The sequence below is a fragment of the Electrophorus electricus genome, chromosome 10 (assembly GCF_013358815.1).
Source record: "Electrophorus electricus isolate fEleEle1 chromosome 10, fEleEle1.pri, whole genome shotgun sequence".
Lineage (NCBI taxonomy): Eukaryota > Metazoa > Chordata > Actinopteri > Gymnotiformes > Gymnotidae > Electrophorus > Electrophorus electricus.
This window is the reverse complement of record NC_049544.1, coordinates 22,297,446-22,316,984: the sequence shown is the minus strand read 5'-3', so window position 1 is coordinate 22,316,984 and position 19,539 is coordinate 22,297,446. Positions and strand designations below refer to the sequence as shown.

Here is a 19,539-nt window from a genome sequence, read left to right as displayed (position 1 = left end):
GTCTGAGATTACAGGAAATGGCAGGAACATTTCCAGCTCTAGAAAGTGTTTTGTGTTGTAGATGTAAATCATGTTAATTACGCCCAGTGCGATCAACCACTTAAATTAGCTCAGTGAACATACTGTTTGTTATGATTTTAGTGCATGAGCACAGGCTATTTCAAAAAGGCTTTAGATAACATCAAGCCATGAGTATGTTTTTGTTCTGTTGGTCTTTGGTATTTACATGAAACAGGTTGTATCTTTACACCACAGTCAGGGAGCATTTCTTTTTTGGGCAAGGATGTGTCATGGTGCTATAAGCTGGTGTTTTTACTACAAGTTGTTCTACGTAGGTGCTGTGTTTATTGGTCAGGCTGAAGGGAATTGGTCTTTTATTAGCATTACCATGGAAACCAAGTAACAGGAAAGCGTGGAACAAAAGTTTGTTTTTGAATATTTTCATTATTCTCGTCAAAGAAAAAACTTCACAGTTATGGTACTTGAGTGAATGATGGCAGAGGAACACCCAATTCCAGGTGTTAAAGGCCTCAGATATCAGGTATACGGTATCAGCCAAACAATTCCCCACTTTCTCAGACCTACTGAACACTAGCAAACCCTTCCAAAGGATAAAAAGACCCTTTAAATTAGGAAAATATAAAAGTGATTTAAGAATATATTATCTCTCAGTGAATCATAACTAAAATAGATTTTTTATGCACCTCTTCAAGTCTACTTTTCTCAATTCTGTAACACCAATAATTCCTGTAACTATCCAACCCTTGTTATGATAATATTATAACATAAGTTCAGTCACTCTGCCCATGTCCTACAGTAATGGCCACAATGAGGGGGCATCTCTGGACAGTGGTCACAAAGCAAAGTTCCCAAATAGATCCATCTGAGAAATCGTTATCCAGGGTTTAACCATTAAGGCCTAAGTCAGTATCTGCTGGTATAACTGGTTAGCCTGTTCTAGGCTCAGAAAACCGTATAGTCATTGAAATCTCCATATCCCGCCTGCTGCAGATACTGTTCAACCTTGATTGGCCCAGGTGCCCGGAGAACGGCCTTGTCATTGGCACCCTTCTCTCCTGATTGGAGTTTGCGGCTGATCTCAGCCAGTAAGGTGCGATCTTGTTCCTTCCACTGACAGCAGCCTTTAATTATGGAGTGACTGGGAAAATAAGCAGGAAAAGAGAGAAAAAAATAAGTAGGTGATTTTCCGGGGTGAGAAATGTAAAAACAATTAAATATGGGCTTGATTTGGAACTACTGATAAATAATTGTGATTTTAAAATTGTATGAGGGTTAAGCCACCATTTAACATTTTACAAATTAAAGGCACATACAGGTTTAGCAATTGTGCATAAACATTAACTCCATTTTCTAATATTTTATTGATGGATGCCATCACTCAGATTTACAACAGATGTGTGGGTATGGCCTCTGAACTGTGCTGTCTGAGATCATGCATTAATAATTATGCATAAAGTGGATCTTTCAAATCTACTGCACATAAAGATTATGACAGCGAAACTGATAGCCATGAGGAAGATTTTAGAACAGCAGCAGTGATCTAAATGCCTTTTTTTATATATGCACTGGTGTGCTTTGCATGTATACCTGAATCTCCTTCATAATTCCTATGTGCAGTAAAAATATTTTCATTGTATTTTAGTATGTATATATGTATGAGAGCATTAGCAAACACATGCACACGTTTTTTCAATCATTCAAAATCATATCTACAGCGTGTTGGAGCAATTGTTGGGTTTCTTCAGGGATTTCCCTCTCTGGAGGTACTGAAGTAGCTCATTCACTGGGATCTCAGCAAATGGGACTTCACCTGCACGAGAAAGAAAGATTCATGCAGATACATTGAGTGTCATTGTCTCCTGCTTGTGTTACGATGTACTCGCACTCGAATACAAGCGTAACATTTGTCTTACCAAGAGTGGCCATCTCGTACAAGAGCAGCCCAAAGGACCACCTGGCAAGAAGGAGGAGAAATCATTAGCCTGGCCACCTATCAGCTGCTCTGCTGTGTTCTGCTCATTACTGTCATCACTGCTAAGATGGGACATACACGTCGCTCCTGGGCGAGGCTGGCTTGTTAGCCAGCACCTCGGGAGCCTGCCATTTCCTCATTCCAGGATCATCACGGTAACTGGGCGTCTGTGTTTTTCTGCCGTAGACTCCGCCCAGCCCCCACAGTTTGGCAGTGAGCATGCGGCTGACCAGAACACTGCGAGCCTTCACGTTGCTGTGGACGATGTCTTTGGAGTGGAGGTACTCCTGGTTGGAGAACGGAGAGAGAAAGAGGAGCAGGTGTCAGCAGACCAGACACAAGCCTGCGCCACGTGTGTGCGTGCCGCACGGAAGAACCAAGCTGCTCTCACCAGTGCAGAGGCCACCTGGGAAGCCATGGTGAAGATACGTTTCTCCGTCAGCTCTTGAGCGTCTGGACCAGCAACAGCCTGCCAAGCAAGCCGTAAGAGGGTGGAGAAACTCAGAACAGGCCCGAGGAACGGGACCACCGTGTGTCAACCTGCTGCACTTCGTTTCAGCGGGTCTTACCTGCCGGCATCTCCAGAGGAAGCCAAGCAGGTCCTGGTTCTCCATCTCCTCCACCACGATGATGAGAGGCGCACGCAAGGACACCACCCCGATGAGCTCCGGCAGGAAAGGGTGTGGCCCCAGCTGAGACAGGAAGGATGCAAATCCCAGGAAAGACTGGCTCTCGCTGCTACTGGCTGAGTCTGAGAGAGAGAGAGAGAGAGAGGAGTAGGAGTAGAGTAATGAAGGGATATGAGACGTGAAGCTAATGTGATAGTTCTATCCTCAGTATAGTCGCCTAGAGCTTTCTCAGACTGGGAGGAAGTGAGGTAGAGGAAGTGAGGGGGGTGGGTGGGACCCTTACCGTTCAGCACTCGTAGAACAACGTTCCTGTTCTCCATGCGAGCTCTGTAAAGCGACACCACATGGTCGGACTTGAGCGAGTATGAGCATGGCAGTGATGTCACCAGCTTGAATTTCTCTGGCAGGCGTTGCCGCGGGGCATCCCACTGGTCTGAAAGCAGGGGCCCTCCCCCGAATGAGCCGCCGTCAGCGATGAAGGCAAGGTTGTGCACACCGTGCGAGGCCTGGCCCGGCCTGTGGGGGGCGCTGGTGGATGTGCTGAAGGTGAAGTACGACGGAGTGTCGTCCAGTGCTATACTCTCTCCTTCCAGCACATTCAGACCCAGAGGAGCTGTGTGCAGATGGGGACATGGCTAGTCTTCTCATTGTTACAATATGCTTTGATATACAATACTCAGGAGAAGCTAAAGCACACCTGCCATCAGTGGTGATGCACAGATGAACATGCAAAAACCATTTAGGGTTGTACAGAACGAAATAGTTTTTAAAAGTAGGTGTAGTGGCTTTTAAATAATTCAGATAAATGGAAATTGGATAAATACATTGAACATGACACAATCTCTCAACTCCCACACCGATACATGTACATACAGTGTCTGACTCCCACACTGATACACACGCACAGTTTCTACCACCCACATTACCTCCAATACTGATACATTTACATATCTGGCATTTAGCTGACGTTTTTATCCAAAAGCGTCAGACTTACAATTATGACTGAGTTACAACTTGAGTAATTGAGGGTTAAGGGCCTCGCTCAGCGGCCCAACAGTGGCAACTTGAACCAGCAACCATCCAATTACAAATCAAGTACCTTAGCCACTGAGTTACCACTGCCCACTGTGATATACACACACTAAGACAAACATACACAGTGTTTGACTACACACCCTATAGGGGAGGTGCACTCTCTCTTACCATCTATGCCATGGAGGACCCTCTTGGTCTTGGCGCCATGGGCGTTTTTGGGCCGCAGTGACCTCACTTTCTCCGGACAGAAGCGGAGGAGTAGCAATAGAACCAGCGTGACAGTGAAAGTGACCAGCAGCAGCAAGGGCACGACGATCACTTCCTGCTCGTAGACACGGATCTCTGCCAGGGTGCCACACAGTGTTAAAGACCAATCACAACCCTTTCCACCCAAATACATCCCCTGTGCCGGGGTCTCCCTGCCCCAACAGCAGGAGTAGCCAGACAGACGGCGCTTTTGCTCCGTCCGAGCTCATAGCATGGCACCATTAGGAACACAGAACACTTAACATGCATCACGCCACACTGAACACGGAACACTAAACACAAGACTGAACACAGAATCTGTGTTCAGTTGTGAGATGGAGCAAAAATGTGGCATGTCTGGGGATCACTGACCTTTTGAAAAACACAATGACCTATTCCTTCCCATTAGTGTAAAAAAAAAAAACCTAAATCCAAGTTAAATTAATTTATTAGCATCTCTGTAAACATAACCACAAAGATAACCACAAAGGAGTTGTGTCCCCCCTGTTGGAAGTTATTGTCATCTCTGCCTCCTCTCATCTGCAGAACAAAGCGTTAGATCCTAGCTAACTTTTCTTTTCTTGAAGAGTCTTCTTCAGAGATGGGTAATGTGCTTTACTCACCACAGAGCGTGTCTCCTGGCTTACACTGTGAATACTGTCCTGCCGCAGACCCGGATGTGGACGTCATCCTGCAGAGAGAGCAGCATGTTTAATCACGCTACTGATGAGAGGAATAAACTGGATGGATGGGTTTTGTTTAAAACAACTGAGTTGGGGTTTTTTTTTTTTGGCTGCCTACATCAGAAAGCGTGAGCTGAAACACACCGTGCAGACGTTCAGGATGGGAATCATTCGCATTATACTGCCCCCAATGTGAGGAGCTCTACCCACAGCTTATACACATCATTAAAGGAATCATTCACATTATACCACCCCCAATGTGAGGAGCTCCACCCACATCTTCTCACAGGGGCTAGAGTAACATGTCAAAGCCTAGACCTAAGCATTTTTTCCAAAAAAAACCATCTCAGTTATGACTGAGTACAACTTGAGCAATTGAGTGTGGCAACTTGGCAGTGGTGGGGCTTGAACCAGCAACCTTCCAATTACAAGTCAAGTACTATAACCACTGAGCTACCACTGCCCCAGTGCAGCAGCTGCTACACAATTGGCTACACAGGCCAGCAAAAATCACTAAACAGACTAACCTTAAACCCTAACACAGGGGTTGAAACACATCACCAGTGTGTTTTCTGCAGTAGCGTTCACCATGATAGCACACACCGATCTTAACAATAATTTTCTGAATTTTGAAGATAAAGCTGATAGACACACATAAACGACTCTTGCGATCAATGAGGTTCTTCATCTCAGAGCCACGAGCTCAGAGCAGTGTGGAGTGTACCATAATCCTCAGACTCATCACTTTGTTGGTCCCTGACTTGTAAATCCAGGACAGGGTGTAGCTGGAACATCTCCAGGTGTGGCAGCCATGCATCATGTTTACAGACCTTCTCACTGTGCAGATACTATGCTGTTAAAAGATTCAGCGCTTCAGCATCTCTGATGAACACAGGAGTCGTCAACGCAGAAGTCCGGCACAGTACATTCACTCATTTACTGTTGGAGAAGCAGTCCAAATCAGCAGCATGTGAGTGCAGGTTGGGTTGTGTTAACACATCTCATTGTGTTTTAAAATGGGCTGTTCATTGATGACAAAGCTTCACTCCTGAAACTCCTAAACTTAACACTGAAGTTCCTCCATCACGAAGACCATGCATGAAGCCATGCATGTTACACTCTTCATTGAGCATCTGTGGATTTATCTGATGCATGTTTGTCTGTCTGTCTTATGGCATCTTGTGGCAGGTGTCCATCTGGCCTCTACGGTGGGTGCCTGCGTGTAACCACTGCACTCGGTGTTCTCTCACTGCTACATCCCTGGCATTGCTACGTTGATGTGCTGGAGAGCTGAAGAGAGGAATCACATCCATGTTCTCACAGCATCATTAGGTGTGTGTGTTGTATAACTGCTGCGAGCAATGTACTTATGACCATCAGGGTCTGGTGTTATAAGGGTGGAGTGTCTTTATTGCTGACATGGCCCAAGTCACCTTTTGTTGTGAGATAATGTTATCAATATCAGCTGTTAAATCAACTGCACTACATGCTCTAAATGGGAATCAGTGTGCCTGTGTGTGAGAAAACATGCTCTCATGAGTGTGTTGTGATTGAGGTCTGCCCTTCCCAATGTATAGTAAGTAATGCACAGTTAAAAGCATTTCAGTGCCTACTGGCAAGCTAAAACTGGGAGAGACACACACCAGTCAAGGATGAACCTAACAAAAAAAAAAAAAAAATTTGTACAGTACCAATTTTCCAGTTTTTACAAAAAAAAGATTTCATACCTGTAGAATAAATATGGATTGCTGTGTCCTGCATATTACTGACTACAGATCTGGGTAGTGTTGTATTAAATAACGCTGAAGTACAGAAACATTGTAGCGCTGTTTTACTTCACACAGGTTTCATTACTGCCCTCCCACTGGCTCTTTAGTGTGATGTGTTTCTAGATCAACAGATAAACAAGCTGAAGTGGATGATGGTTGGTCAAGCAAACCAAAATCACAGCCAAACAAAAGTGTTTTTTTTTTTTTCCTCTCTTAACTTCATGGATCAGTTCATAGAAGATGAGACAGCAATACAGCGAAGGCCAGAGAGGGAGAGCAAGTGACAGTCTCTGGTTGAGAGCTCTCACACAAAGTTCAGCGTGATATGTTTGCAAAGGAAGGAGGTGCATTGACAGTACTCCGCCTGAGGGGAAACTCAACCACTTTCATTAAATCAGTACAAAGGGATCTATGCTTGGAAGGGGCATAACAGACCAGACAAGACTTAAATTCTTCCACAGCTCTGACACTAGTGCATCAAATGTTCCTTGAGGACAGTGAAATATGAACGTTCACTGTGACTGAACTGTGATTTTCTCACCTCTGCACATGTATATGAGGAAAACCCCTTGTGACTGTCCAGGCAACGTGATTGAGCTTGTGTAGGTTCATAACAATGGCCACACCCAGTCTGATGGCCTCACATTACAGTACAGCTGTAAACCTGCACTGCTTGTGTAAGCCATGCCTCATCCTTTAATGATATTGACTTGATATTTCACACTATAACTACAAACCCTTTCTGTATAAAGAGGAAGGACAAAATAGGAGAGTCATATCCTGCTCTCACACACACAGAACTGTATTACCCATGTTTGTGCTACATAGGCTGAACAAGTCTGTCTGCATTTTTGTATTACCAAAGAACCACAGTGACACGTTGCACATACTGGTCTATTATTACATAGCAAACAACAACCAACCCTGATTTCACACAGTGACTCTCAGCTCTACTGTGGTCCCTTAGCAAATAGAAACTGGAAGACTTTTTTCCAAACCCTGATATTTCTTTCAAAGCTCCTTAGACCAAACACCGTTACACTACTAACCAACCCCCCCTTGGTTGTATGTCCAAGTGAAGATGTCTCATCTTACCTGCGTGTGCTCCGAGATGCAGAATCCTTTTGTGGGTTGTTTCAGTAAGTAACTTAAATTTCTCTACTGCCCAGTTCCCCCTTAACACAGAGATACTTCACCTCCTTCAGCACATCCATGTCCCCCCTCTAAACAGGCATCCCACACTACAGCCCTCACATACCCTCGATCTCTACAACCCTCCCTCTCACTGAGCGAGTCACTGCTTCAGTAGTTAGCCACACCTTCGTCACCTAGTGGTGAACTATTAATAAACTACTGCATTTATGACTATAAACATGCTCTCCAATCCCCTCCCCTGCAGGAACTGAAGAGGTGGTGAATGATTAAGCTCCAGCTGTGTGACGGCACACATGCCCTCAAGTTTCACCCCTCACTCCAGACTTAAAACCCAGAAGTGTTACACGTCTCGGCCCCTCGCTCTCCTTCAGGTCATTTTCATCCTCTCAACCCTTCATCCAGTCATCCTTGATCATGCATGCTGGCTAAAGGTATAGGGCCCCTCCCCTGGATAGCCATCACCAGTTACCTGCTCTTCATTTCACATTCCTTCTGCCAAGCTCTCTTGTGCTTTAGTAAACCAGAAAAACTAAAGTGAGTCCAAACTCGAATTTCCCGTCCTCCCAGATGAAGTAAAACCACTTCAATTACTCAACCATGTATGCAAATGGTTTATTGCATAAGCCTTCATCCACAGTGGAGATGTTCATTTAAATGAACTAAGGATGTTCCAACACAGTGAAAGACTCAAGCTTGTAAGGTGCCAATATCACAGTGATATTAGTGCAAAGGTAACTATGCAGCCTGTAACATTAAGTCAGTCACATTTTGGAGAAGGGTTTCTCAGGTTGAGGACCCAGCCATTTTTCTCCTGCAACAAGGAGCAAAAACAGAAGTGAAATCAATTATAATATTCACAACTCCAACTGGTAAATAGAACAGCTGAATGAAACATGGTCAACCCTGTATTTACCAATGCAGTGAGCCAGGAGCTCAAATCTATCGGAACCAAAGAAGACCTCCGGCTTCCCGTCAACGTGACACACAATGAGAGGAAAACCAAACGCCTGTAGAGATGGAACATCAGCACATTTGCAGACTGGAAGTTGATTAAAGGAGCTTTGCCAACAGTGAAAAGGAGGACCAACCTGGTAGTTTATCGCTTCCTGCGTGGTGCTCTTCAGTCGGTCTTTGATTGGTTGAGATTTGGCTAGATTGATCAGTTCTTCCACCTCACTGGCTGAGAGACCTGCCTTTAGACCTGCCTGTGTGCAACAGAAAGTCACCGTTCAGTAGGTAGCTCAACATGTGTACAGTCTTGAAGAACCTGAAACATGATGGGTGCAGAAAAGGAAAGCAGCCCAGTTCTCTCAAAATGAGATTCTTTGCCAAGTGTTACAGGAACTTCCAGGAAGCATGTTTGCTGAAGTTTATGTAAACAGCCTATTCAAATGGCAAAACTTAAGCCATGGGAGAATGACCTCTTGGTGAGGGTTAGTAAAATTCATCCCAATTAAAAGCTACAAAAGCATACACTCTGCAAAATTGATCCAAGCCCTCGGGCATACTGCCCCCAAGAGCAGTATTTTATGCTTTGCTCCAACCCTCTTCTGGGAGAGTTGCAAACCTGCCCCACAGGTTTTAGTTTCTGGAGCCCTGGCACTGGAGTGGCACGCCAGAGGACAAGTCCAGGTTGACGGTACCTCGGAGAAGGAGGCTGGCTGGGTAATATCCTGGTCGGTGCTCCAGATGCGGTTCCAGAGCTCTCGGGACACTTTCTCCACCACGGCGTCACCCCCAGACGCGTCCTTCTCCGCCACAGCTGTCAGAAAGCGCATGGCAGGGAGAGAACCTGACGAGAAGAGAGGTCATCAAAAATGATTCAGACCATTAGCTAAAAGCATCCGGATTTGGTCTACTTTTTCCAGTAGTGACAACAAATCACTGTTACTTCAGGATGAAGTTGCCCTTTACATCAGTCCTGAGGAAGAAACAGGAAGATGTGCCCTGAGGCAGACAGCACCACGAGGAAACGCCACACTGCTCTGCCACGTGGCCCGAGCTGCTTAGGAAAGGGTACCTTTCTCAAACATGACCTCAAAAGGGTTCCCAGGCTGGTGCAATGGAATATGGAAGTACTGAGCCAGTCTGTTCAGGTCTGTGATCATGTAGACGGCCTTATTAGGGATCACTGCTGGTGGGCGGTTACCTGGAGACACCCACAGAGGAAGAGTTGGAATGGTGTGGATGAGAAGCACTGTATGAAATGAGGCTCCAGGCACTCCAATCTGTAGATTCACATGCCATATGTATAATGCAGCTTTAAAACATGGCATTTCAAGCCATCAGAGAAGGGACATCTTTTATGGATTAGCTCATGCACCTCCCACATAGGCATATTAGTTATGCACACTGTTATATACATCGCCATTCAAGTAACTTTAAGATGTAGGTGTTCCCACAGTTGCACTCCGTGATCGGTTGCTTAACTGGAGGCCACTCCATCACCTCCCCAACCCCCCCCCCCCAAAACCTACCTGACGCGTTCATGACTCCGCCCAGAAAGGCGGGGCGAAGTTTGAGATCGAGATTCCATATGGTCCTATAGCGACACAGCACCTATGTACAAATCCAGTGCGTCGGCAAACACATGTAGACTTTCTCCAAACGTTTATTCCGACGAGCGTAGCCAAATAACTCGTAGCAGCTACAGCGAAAAGCTTGATACCAATGACTGACCTCAAATCCCAGCCAGGAATATGGAGAAACGACATCATAGAAGAGTTCGACCAATTTTCTCGAGCTTGACATCTGTGTATAAATGCATCTGAATAAATGTTTGCATACGAAGCCATTAGATGGATGCAACAATGCGTTATGCTCACCTTGTATGTATTTACAGGTGGTTGCCGTCGACGTTTCCCCCCTGATTCTGACCTTGCGGAGAAGAAGAGGTGTTATTATATGCGGGTCAAAGTTCAACACCAGCTCGTAGCCGCATGCCATTTGTGGCGTTACTGAAAAATGGTGCGAACAGCCGCTCCAAATTCAGCTGGAAACTTACTCGCTATATATAGTATTCAAAGCGACTTTTAAAAGAGGCCTACAACTGGGGTGAAAGTGTATACATGAATGCATTCCACGCGTACATGTGGTTAGACCAAAGTAATTTGACCATAGACTGCATCAACTAGACCATACAAACTTAGAGTGGCTTAAAATACCGTCACCTAGTGGTTGGCTTACTTTACCCAAGCAGACTTCATTTGCGCCTACATTTCCTTCCCTGCACACGTAGGCCACATCATTTAGTCATTAAAAAAAGGTTACCTACGTAGCAAGTTTATAAACCTACAGTTTTAGTCTCATTGAAAGTACTGGCGTGTAGTTCGTTATCTAAAGGATGCTGCCCGTTGGAAGTGCATGCGACCGCGCCAGCCATAGGGGGTGCAAGCTGAATAGGAAGCGACTGCTGCAGTGCACCACACCAGACTCGCAGGAAGGAGTTCCTCCCCGCCGTACGCGAGTATACTTTTAAAACACTTCAATTTCGGGCTTTTAAAACGAGCCTAAAAACGTGCGAGCTCGTCATGCCGAGTTTCCCCCGATCTGTGCAGTGCGGAGGGAGCAGCTGCTGCACCGGCGAGCCCGTTAGCTGGTTAGCTAACGAGCGAGGCAGAGCTAGAGCGATTAGTTTAGCCAGATACTGCAGAGAGGTTTGATTATCGTTGTATGGTTGCGGCCCAGTTACCCGTTAAACGCTGCGTCTGCGAGTGAAGAGGTTAGGGGAGCGTGTCTGCACACCTTTATGTGATTTAGGTGATTGACACCTGTGGCTGTGATCGGAACCAAACGAGCTTTATCACGGAGATCAGAGCAAGTGGCATCAATACAAGCTTAATTGTCTTAAAATGGTCGCTAACCCATTGCGAACGCCTTTGTGAAGGTGATTGACACCTGTGGCTGTGATCGGAACCGAACGAGCTTCACAGCACGGAGATCATCTAGCTGTGTCCTTTCCAAATATAGTTAAAGTCCTGAGCGAAAGGAACCCCAAACAACCCAGTTAGTTTTGACGTCCACTTGAGACTGTAGCGGGAGGAGATAGCTAGTTCTGCTATAATGGCCTGAGAGCGCATTGAAGGTCTTTTTACCGTTTTAGGGTGCTGTATTAAGGTTGTAGAGTGCTCTCTTCTCTGATGAAGCCTCTGTCGTTCCTAAATTCCTCCATATGCTGGCATAATTGTATTTCATTGAAGAATAAACATTCAGGTTTGAGAATTAGTTGAAGAGAATAGCTAGTCGTATTTAACGAGCACTATACAGGCATCCTCTGAAGAATGTCTGACAACCACACAAAAAACCCAGATTTGTATAGTTTTCAGGAGTAATTACATAATCATCCCATGCTTTTTTACATACTAGTGTTTGAAATCTCCACCATTGTATCAATACCATACATTTCTTCAGTATATGCAAATTGGTATTCATACCTATACCATTTGGAGCTTGGTACCATTACATTCCAAGAGAAGACTTTTCTTTTGTAAAAAAACTGACTTCATCTTAGATCTGCAAGATAGGGTTGTTTTTGTGTACCATCCAGTACCTGGTGGAGAGATGATGTGCCTTACACAGAGGTCTGCTGAAGCCTACCCAGAAACTTTGCAGAAGCCTGTATGGAGGCTCCTGCTCTGTACCCAGATCATATTAGAAGGATACAGAATCTCTATTATGCTTTATGTTATTAATATTTCTAATTCAGTGTTTAATCATCTTTTCCCAGTAAGCACTCTTTTTATTACCTAGGCTGTCATTTGCATGAGTGAATAGAGAAATGTCACCTGATGAGTTGATCTACCTGGGGGTCCTGGCTGTGTCAGTACCCACCGGATTCCTTTTTCGCTATCTGAGTAAGTTGCAGATCTCAACATCAACTGAAAACGTTCAACAATACGATACTGAGAAATGTAGGTCTAACAGTGTTAACAGTTTTGATAGTGTGTTGGTTGTCCCCTAATCCCTAACCCTACAACTGCGTGCTGGCCAACAGGTCCAGCAGTGAAACAGGCCACAGCGTTGGTCCTGGGCCTCACTGTCATAGTGACAACCTGTAGGATCCATGCTCTACACTCACTGTGCACAGTTCTAGGAACGTGGCTGATTATCAAATTCAGCTGGAGGTGAGTGTGAACTGTCCCAGACACTGAATATGTCTCACACTAGAAAGAAACCCCTCGGAACATGTACGATAAGGGTTAGTACCAGCACGTGCTGTTGCATGGTGTGTGATGGTCTTGCCATTTTGCATATTGTTTTTGAAGGCTAATACATGATGCTGTAACCTACATCAAGCCACTGTCTGGAAAAAAAACCTTTCAGGAAAACCTCATTCATGCTCCGTGTTCTTGAAACAGCTCTTAGATTTGGTAGAGGAGATGGTATCATTTTGGTAGCGGATATATTATGAATTTATTTCCCCAGGCCTGTAGCGTTAGGATTCCTCTGTGATTTCCTTTTCTATGTAAGTGTTAGATGTGGTCTGATGAGCATTTGTGTGATAAGATAAGACTTTAAGATAATGCTTTACGATTTTCTTCGCTGTCAATAGTGTGTGTGAGTGACAACACTTGTAACAATGGCTGAAGGCAGCCACCCAACCCTGGGCTCAAACCCAGGGCTCGCAGGAAGTAAACATGAGCTCTGAGCAGTGCATCAAAGAGCCAACTACCTGGCACAGCACCCATTTCACCTTTCTAAGTGGCAGTCTCCATCACAACACTCCGTTATAGTTAGTGTTGGGTGTTGGGCGATAGTCGATGGTAAGTGGGTGTTTGGTGATGGTGAGCAGATGTTGGGTGTTGGATGATAGGTGTTGGGGTTGAGTGTTGGCTGTTTGGTAATGGTGGGTGAGTGTTGGGTGATGCGGTTCTGCCTGAAGTCCGTCCCATCCTTCGTTCTGTCCTGCTCCGTGTTGGTGTTCAGGACTGCTCCCTCGCTCTCCCTGGGATGGACGTTCCTGTACCTGCTCTTCTTCCGGCTGGTGCCGTGGTTCGGCCTGCCCCCCCCCAGCCCCTTTGCCAACGCCATCCAGCTCCTGCTCACCCTGAAGGTAGACACCAGCAAGCCATTTAGTTATTCTGACGATTCCTGGATGCAGGGGAGTCTCCCCTGGCTGTGTGACTCTGCTTGGGACTGGACTTTTTACATTAAAGAAACATCACCTGTACCTTTTGAAGACTTTTTCCTTTGTGGACTTTTCTTATTTAACAGATGGTCAGTTTAGCCAATGAGGTTCACAGTTACCATGCTGCGAAGAAAAAGGATGTGAGCACCTTCTCCAAGTCCTCAGAGATTGGTCAGCTTTCCCATGAGCCCTCCCTTTATGATGTCATATCCTATAGTTACTGCTACATTGGCATTATGACAGGTATTGTGCCTAATTCAGTGTGTGTGAGTGTGAAGCAATCGTGTGTGCTTGGCATGTACTGTAACCTCTGTCTCTCTGTGCCTTCTTGTTTCTTCTGGTGCTAGCTCAGTAATGTGTGAGTCCACGCTCTTCTTTAACTGAACGCGTGTGTTGTTTTTGCTGTTTGCCCACACGGCTGTTTTCTCTCCTCCTCTCCCATTCGCGCTGCACTTTGGTCCTATTCCACCCGTTTCTCTTCAACTCCATATCCATGTTGATTCGCTCTCTTCCATTCTGTTTTGGTTGAGTTGTTTGTGCGGTTTAATATTTCCTTTGTGCGTTGTTAGTGTTCCTTCATTCCATCTCCAATCATTGATCTGTGTTCTACCTGGTGATTACCCCACCCCTTAACAACCCCCCTTCTACCTGCATATCATACAACACTGTATTATCACATCATACAACAATGTGTCTTTATCGTATCATACAACACTGTTTTATCTGTTTTGTACAACACTCATCATACTACACTATGTCTAATCATATCATACAACAATGATGTGTCTTATGTACACCAATGTGTCTTATTATATCAACAACACTGTCATCGTACTACACTATGTCTTATCATATCATACCATCCCTCGTTCTGCATTTTCTCCCCTCCCCCCCCCATATCTTTCTGTCTCTCTCTCTCTGTGTTTCTTCTTCATGATATTGTCTGTCAGGCCCGTTCTTCCGCTACCGGACCTTTGCGGACTGGCTCGTCCAGCCTGACGCTCTGTCCCTGCCGGGAAAGGAGCCCTGTCTCCAGCGGCTGAAGATGGTGCCCGTCTACGGAGTTCTCTTCCTCTCTGCCAACTCCTTCTTCCCCCTCTCCTACATCCGTACGGAGGACTTCCTGGAGCACAACTACTTCTTTAGGTGTGTCTCCGTAACGTGCTTCATCTCCAGCACACCTGGCATCAAACGTGTCGGAAATTCTGTCGTGACTTGGGCTATATGATATACGGATGGCATGGCCAACCTGTGTTCTCTGTGTGTGTGTGCGTGTGTGTGTGCACGGCTGGACAAAAGAGAGCCTGGCTAAAAATAAATACCTGAAAGCAAACTAAGTGACCAGAGAGGTGTAGAATTCCTTCTTCCCAATGTAAGAAAACATTAATGAATATGAATGGTGTGTGTGTGTGTGTTCTGTGCTCTGTCATTGCAGGCTGTTCTATATGGTCGTGATCTTCTTTGTTTTCCGGATGAGGTTCTATGCTGCTTGGTGTGGGGCAGAAGCAGGCTGTATCAGTGCAGGACTGGGCTGCTATCCACAGGGGGCGCTCTCCAGACCTGGAGGAGGACCCACCGTCCAGTACAGGTGGGCTGGCTTTGAGCAGCTTATCGCTGTATCTCTGAGAGGAGCTGCTCAGTCCTTTAGCAAACCGCTCTATCTCACAGGCCTGTAGAGCCGTTCGTTCTAAGTATGGTCACCACGAAGTGTGCTGGGTTTGAAGGCATCTGTGTCAGGCTCTGGGGATGTGTGTCTTGTTCAGCCATGATCCAGGTGCCCAGGTAGACTATGACTTTAAGACCATCCAGAATATCGACTGCTACAACACGGACTTCTGTGTTAAAGTGAGACACGGCATGCACTACTGGAACATGACTGTACAGTGGTGGCTACGTCACTACATCTACCCCAACGCACCATTCAGAGCATACGCCCTGAGGTAACACACACACACACACACACACACACACACACACACACACATCACTACATCTACCCCAACGCCCCATTCAGAGCATACGCCCTGAGGTAACACACACACACACATCACTACATCTACCCCAACGCCCCATTCAGAGCATACGCCCTGAGGTAACACACACACACACACACATCACTACATCTACCCCAACGCCCCATTCAGAGCATATGCCCTGAGGTAACATACACACACACACACACACACACACACATCACATCTACTCCAGTACACTGTTCATAGCATACGCCCTGAGGTAACACACACACACACACACACACACACACACACACACACACACATCACATCTACTCCAGTACACTGTTCATAGCATACGCCCTGAGGTAACACACACACACACACACACACACACACACACACACACACACACACACACATCACATCTACTCCAGTACACTGTTCAGAGCATACGCCCTGAGGTAACACACACACACACACACACACACACACAACACATCTACCCCAACGCCCCATTCAGAGCATACGCCCTGAGGTAACACACACACACACACACACACATCACATCTACTCCAGTACACTGTTCATAGCATACGCCCTGAGGTAACATACACACACACACACACACACACATCACATCTACTCCAGTACACTGTTCATAGCATACGCCCTGAGGTAACACACACACACACACACACACACACACACACACATCACATCTACCCCAACGCCCCATTCAGAGCATACGCCCTGAGGTAACACACACACACACACACACACACACACACACATCACATCTACTCCAGTACACTGTTCATAGCATATGCCCTGAGGTAACATACACACACACACACACACACACACACACACACACACACATCACATCACATCTACTCCAGTACACTGTTCATAGCATACGCCCTGAGGTAACACACACACACACACACACACACACACATCACATCTACTCCAGTACACTGTTCAGAGCATACGCCCTGAGGTAACACACACACACACACATCACATCTACCCCAACGCCCCATTCAGAGCATACGCCCTGAGGTAACACACACACACACACACACACACACACACACACACACACACACACACACATCACATCTACTCCAGTACACTGTTCATAGCATACGCCCTGAGGTAACACACACACACACACACACACACATCACATCTACTCCAGTACACTGTTCATAGCATACGCCCTGAGGTAACACACACACACACACACACACACACACACACACACACACACACATCACATCACATCTACTCCAGTACACTGTTCATAGCATACACCCTGAGGTACACACCCACACTCACACAAACCCCCCTGCATCTACATACACTGTTTACACAATTCACTACACCAGCTGTCTGAGTCTCTCTCTCTCTCTCTCTCTCTCTCTCTCTCTCTCTCTCTCTCTCCTCCCTCCTCCCTGTCTGACTCAGGGCTGGTTGGACTATGTTGGTCAGTGCTTACTGGCACGGACTCCACGCGGGATATTACCTCTCCTTCCTCACCATCCCGCTGTGCATTGCGGCTGAAACATCCATGGAGGTGTCGGTGCGGTCTCGGCTTGGCCCGGGCGGTCAGCGGGCCTTCGACTGGGTCCACTGGTTCCTCAAAATGCGTGCGTATGACTACATGTGTATGGGCTTTGTGCTGCTGAAGGCCAGCGACACCCTGAACTACTGGAGCTCCATCTATTTCATCATCCACGTCATCGCCCTGCTCTGTCTCGCCATTGGCCGAGTGGTCGGCGGAGCCAGCAGGGGGACAAAAGGAAGAAAGGAAGGAGAGTGGGCAGCGAAGGGGGAGGAGCTTGTGGCAGATAAGACTGAATGAAACTCGCAACGGCGCCTGTCATGCTGGTCGTGGAAGAGCTGAGACGTTTACACAAGAAAAGAACTACATATCCCAACATGCACTGTGACGTGCCAACTGTTGATCTGTTGTCAGGGGTTTTCAGTGTTTGTTACTAGAACACAATGTACTAAGAGGTGAGACAAAGAGATTGCAAGACCTGCCTTTTTTTCTAAGAATTGTCAGCATTTCTCTAACACGTTGATACTTTACCAGATTAATTAACAGGCATTTAGATTTGAGTACAAGTCTGTTATGGAGTTGTCGTTTGTTTGGTTTTTTTTTTTTTTTGCTCATGTCTTTATCGTCACTGTGTCAATTTAATTATTTTTTTCACCTGTTTTCAAAATGATTTCTCTTACAAAGCACATTCAGTATCTGGAAGACAGGGGGCACTATTGAGACAGACATTCCCATGCATTCTTCGTTTGTCTCAGAACAGTTTCATAATGATCAAGTGGTTGAGGAGTGTTGTTTTGTTGCTAGCATGTGCTATTTTTGCAGTTTACCACTTCACAGAGCCAGCTAGGGTCCAAAATATATTCCTGCTACAAGTCTAGTTCTTATGATCTTATGTATTACTGGGTCTTACAGTTAGCTGGCTAAGCTATTCCTACCCCTTCCAACCTGGAAGCTGAGTTTAAAGCTCACTGACCATACGGACCATCACATTTTCTCAGTGATCCTAGCGGAGTCCAAGATGAGCTATAGCTGAGTCGTCCATGGTAATTCCTCTCAATTACCATATTCCATCAACTGTTTAATTCCATTGAGTGTTTGTTTTTCTCTGGCGTTTTCTCTTTTTGCTTTGTAAGCTCTTGTGTCTTCAACCCTTTCTTTTGAATTATCTGAGTGACGTCCCACTGTAGGTCTGACCCCACAATGTGATTAAATGGGGAAACAGGGCTGTGTGTTGCCCATCACAAATCACATGATGCAGACAAATCCAGTCAGCATGCACCAGTTTGTGTTCTGTTCTTCTGGTTAAACTTGAACATGTTCCAGTTAAAATTCATTGTAAATATTGTTTCAGAATTCTAGTGTCTGTCGCTGATTAATGCTGTGTCACCCAGTGGATGTATTTTATGGTATAATAGTAATATATTTTCTGCTTGTGTGGCTATAATATTATCTCTTTTAATGCAGCACAACAGGGTTTACAGTACGAACAAGGGTCAGGAATCTATCCAGGGCAAGGGGTTTCTGGGGTTTTGGGTTACTGGGTTCCTGGTTTTCTGTATCAGCACAGTTCATCAATGTATCATCACTGTGTTTTAACAAAAAGGATTAGCTCTTTTTAAAATAAATAGCTTGTCATTGGTTCCACGGCTTGTCATTCACACATTCCTAGTGTTTGGGTGTTGTGGTGGAAACGCGTTATTTTCTTACCTGGGCTTCCGGCTTATGTTACATGCCTTCTCACACAGCAGGTTTATGAATAATGTGTATGTGTATGTGCACTGTACACATCATTATGCAAAACAATAAATGTTTGGGAAGAAATTACATAACTTTATATCTGCCAGTAGCCATAAAGTTGTTTGGTCTTACTGGAAAAACTCATTCAAGCAGTGAATGATTAAGCCATAAACCTGTATCAGTTCTGGCCTATATGCCTATACCCATAGTCCTGAAACAACAGGGGATTAAATTAGCTACACCAGCCAAGACTACCCAGAACTGCACCTAGTACCAGATCTTGTTTCATACTTTTGACTCACTGTTATACACGACAGATTAATTAACAGCCTGATCTCCAAGTGAGCTAGAACTACACCAGACAGGGTGATACCATCCAGAACTAAACAAAACAGGGTTATACCATCTAGAACCACACTAGACAGGGTGATGCCATCCAGGACCACATCTTGTTCAATACTTCAGGCACACTCATTCATGCAAGATTAATTTTCAACCCTTCCTGTAAACAGACACTTGTATCACAATAGGCTGGGCTCATATGGTTGATGTACAAGGAAGTGTTTCTAGGGGTGTATCCACTTCAGCTCAAAGTTCAGGCATGAGCCCTTCCTGGAGAAACAAACACACACACACTTCT

At 45.6% G+C, this 19,539-nt stretch overlaps 3 protein-coding genes across 7 annotated transcripts; 1 reads left to right on the top strand and 2 right to left on the bottom strand.

Moving 5' to 3' along the window:
- Positions 1-347: 347 nt before the first annotated feature.
- Positions 348-7,607, bottom strand: styk1b (serine/threonine/tyrosine kinase 1b). The gene is made up of 10 exons (XM_027003131.2): positions 7,451-7,607; positions 4,527-4,594; positions 3,826-3,999; positions 2,906-3,235; positions 2,563-2,744; positions 2,385-2,462; positions 2,072-2,280; positions 1,935-1,975; positions 1,735-1,831; positions 348-1,159 (listed from the first exon to the last, which is right to left on the bottom strand). The coding sequence occupies exons 2-10, from the start codon at positions 4,591-4,593 to the stop codon at positions 964-966; spliced, it is 1,374 nt and encodes a 457-aa protein (XP_026858932.2). The 5' UTR covers position 4,594; positions 7,451-7,607; the 3' UTR covers positions 348-963.
- A 500-nt stretch (positions 7,608-8,107) lies between these two features.
- Positions 8,108-10,834, bottom strand: LOC113573080 (glutathione S-transferase kappa 1). 3 transcript variants are annotated; one of them, XM_027003122.2, is made up of 9 exons: positions 10,806-10,834; positions 10,336-10,387; positions 10,190-10,261; positions 9,988-10,069; positions 9,531-9,659; positions 9,154-9,302; positions 8,599-8,715; positions 8,424-8,517; positions 8,108-8,321 (listed from the first exon to the last, which is right to left on the bottom strand). In XM_027003122.2, the coding sequence occupies exons 1-9, from the start codon at positions 10,817-10,819 to the stop codon at positions 8,272-8,274; spliced, it is 759 nt and encodes a 252-aa protein (XP_026858923.2). In that variant the 5' UTR covers positions 10,820-10,834; the 3' UTR covers positions 8,108-8,271. The 3 variants fall into 3 exon arrangements, with proteins under 3 accessions (XP_026858923.2, XP_026858922.2, XP_026858921.2); XM_027003121.2 differs by lacking the exon at positions 10,806-10,834 and adding an exon at positions 10,697-10,731; XM_027003120.2 differs by lacking the exon at positions 10,806-10,834 and adding an exon at positions 10,515-10,607.
- A 38-nt stretch (positions 10,835-10,872) lies between these two features.
- Positions 10,873-18,802, top strand: mboat7 (membrane bound O-acyltransferase domain containing 7). Of its 3 annotated transcripts, none has more exons than XM_027003118.2 (9): positions 10,873-10,968; positions 12,260-12,363; positions 12,504-12,633; positions 13,436-13,562; positions 13,724-13,880; positions 14,588-14,783; positions 15,073-15,225; positions 15,401-15,577; positions 17,066-18,802. In XM_027003118.2, the coding sequence occupies exons 2-9, from the start codon at positions 12,288-12,290 to the stop codon at positions 17,460-17,462; spliced, it is 1,413 nt and encodes a 470-aa protein (XP_026858919.2). In that variant the 5' UTR covers positions 10,873-10,968; positions 12,260-12,287; the 3' UTR covers positions 17,463-18,802. The 3 variants fall into 3 exon arrangements, with proteins under 3 accessions (XP_026858919.2, XP_035386664.1, XP_026858920.2); XM_035530771.1 differs by lacking the exon at positions 10,873-10,968 and adding an exon at positions 10,978-11,231; XM_027003119.2 differs by lacking the exon at positions 10,873-10,968 and having other exon boundaries at positions 11,375-12,363.
- The last annotated feature ends 737 nt before the right edge of the window (positions 18,803-19,539 follow it).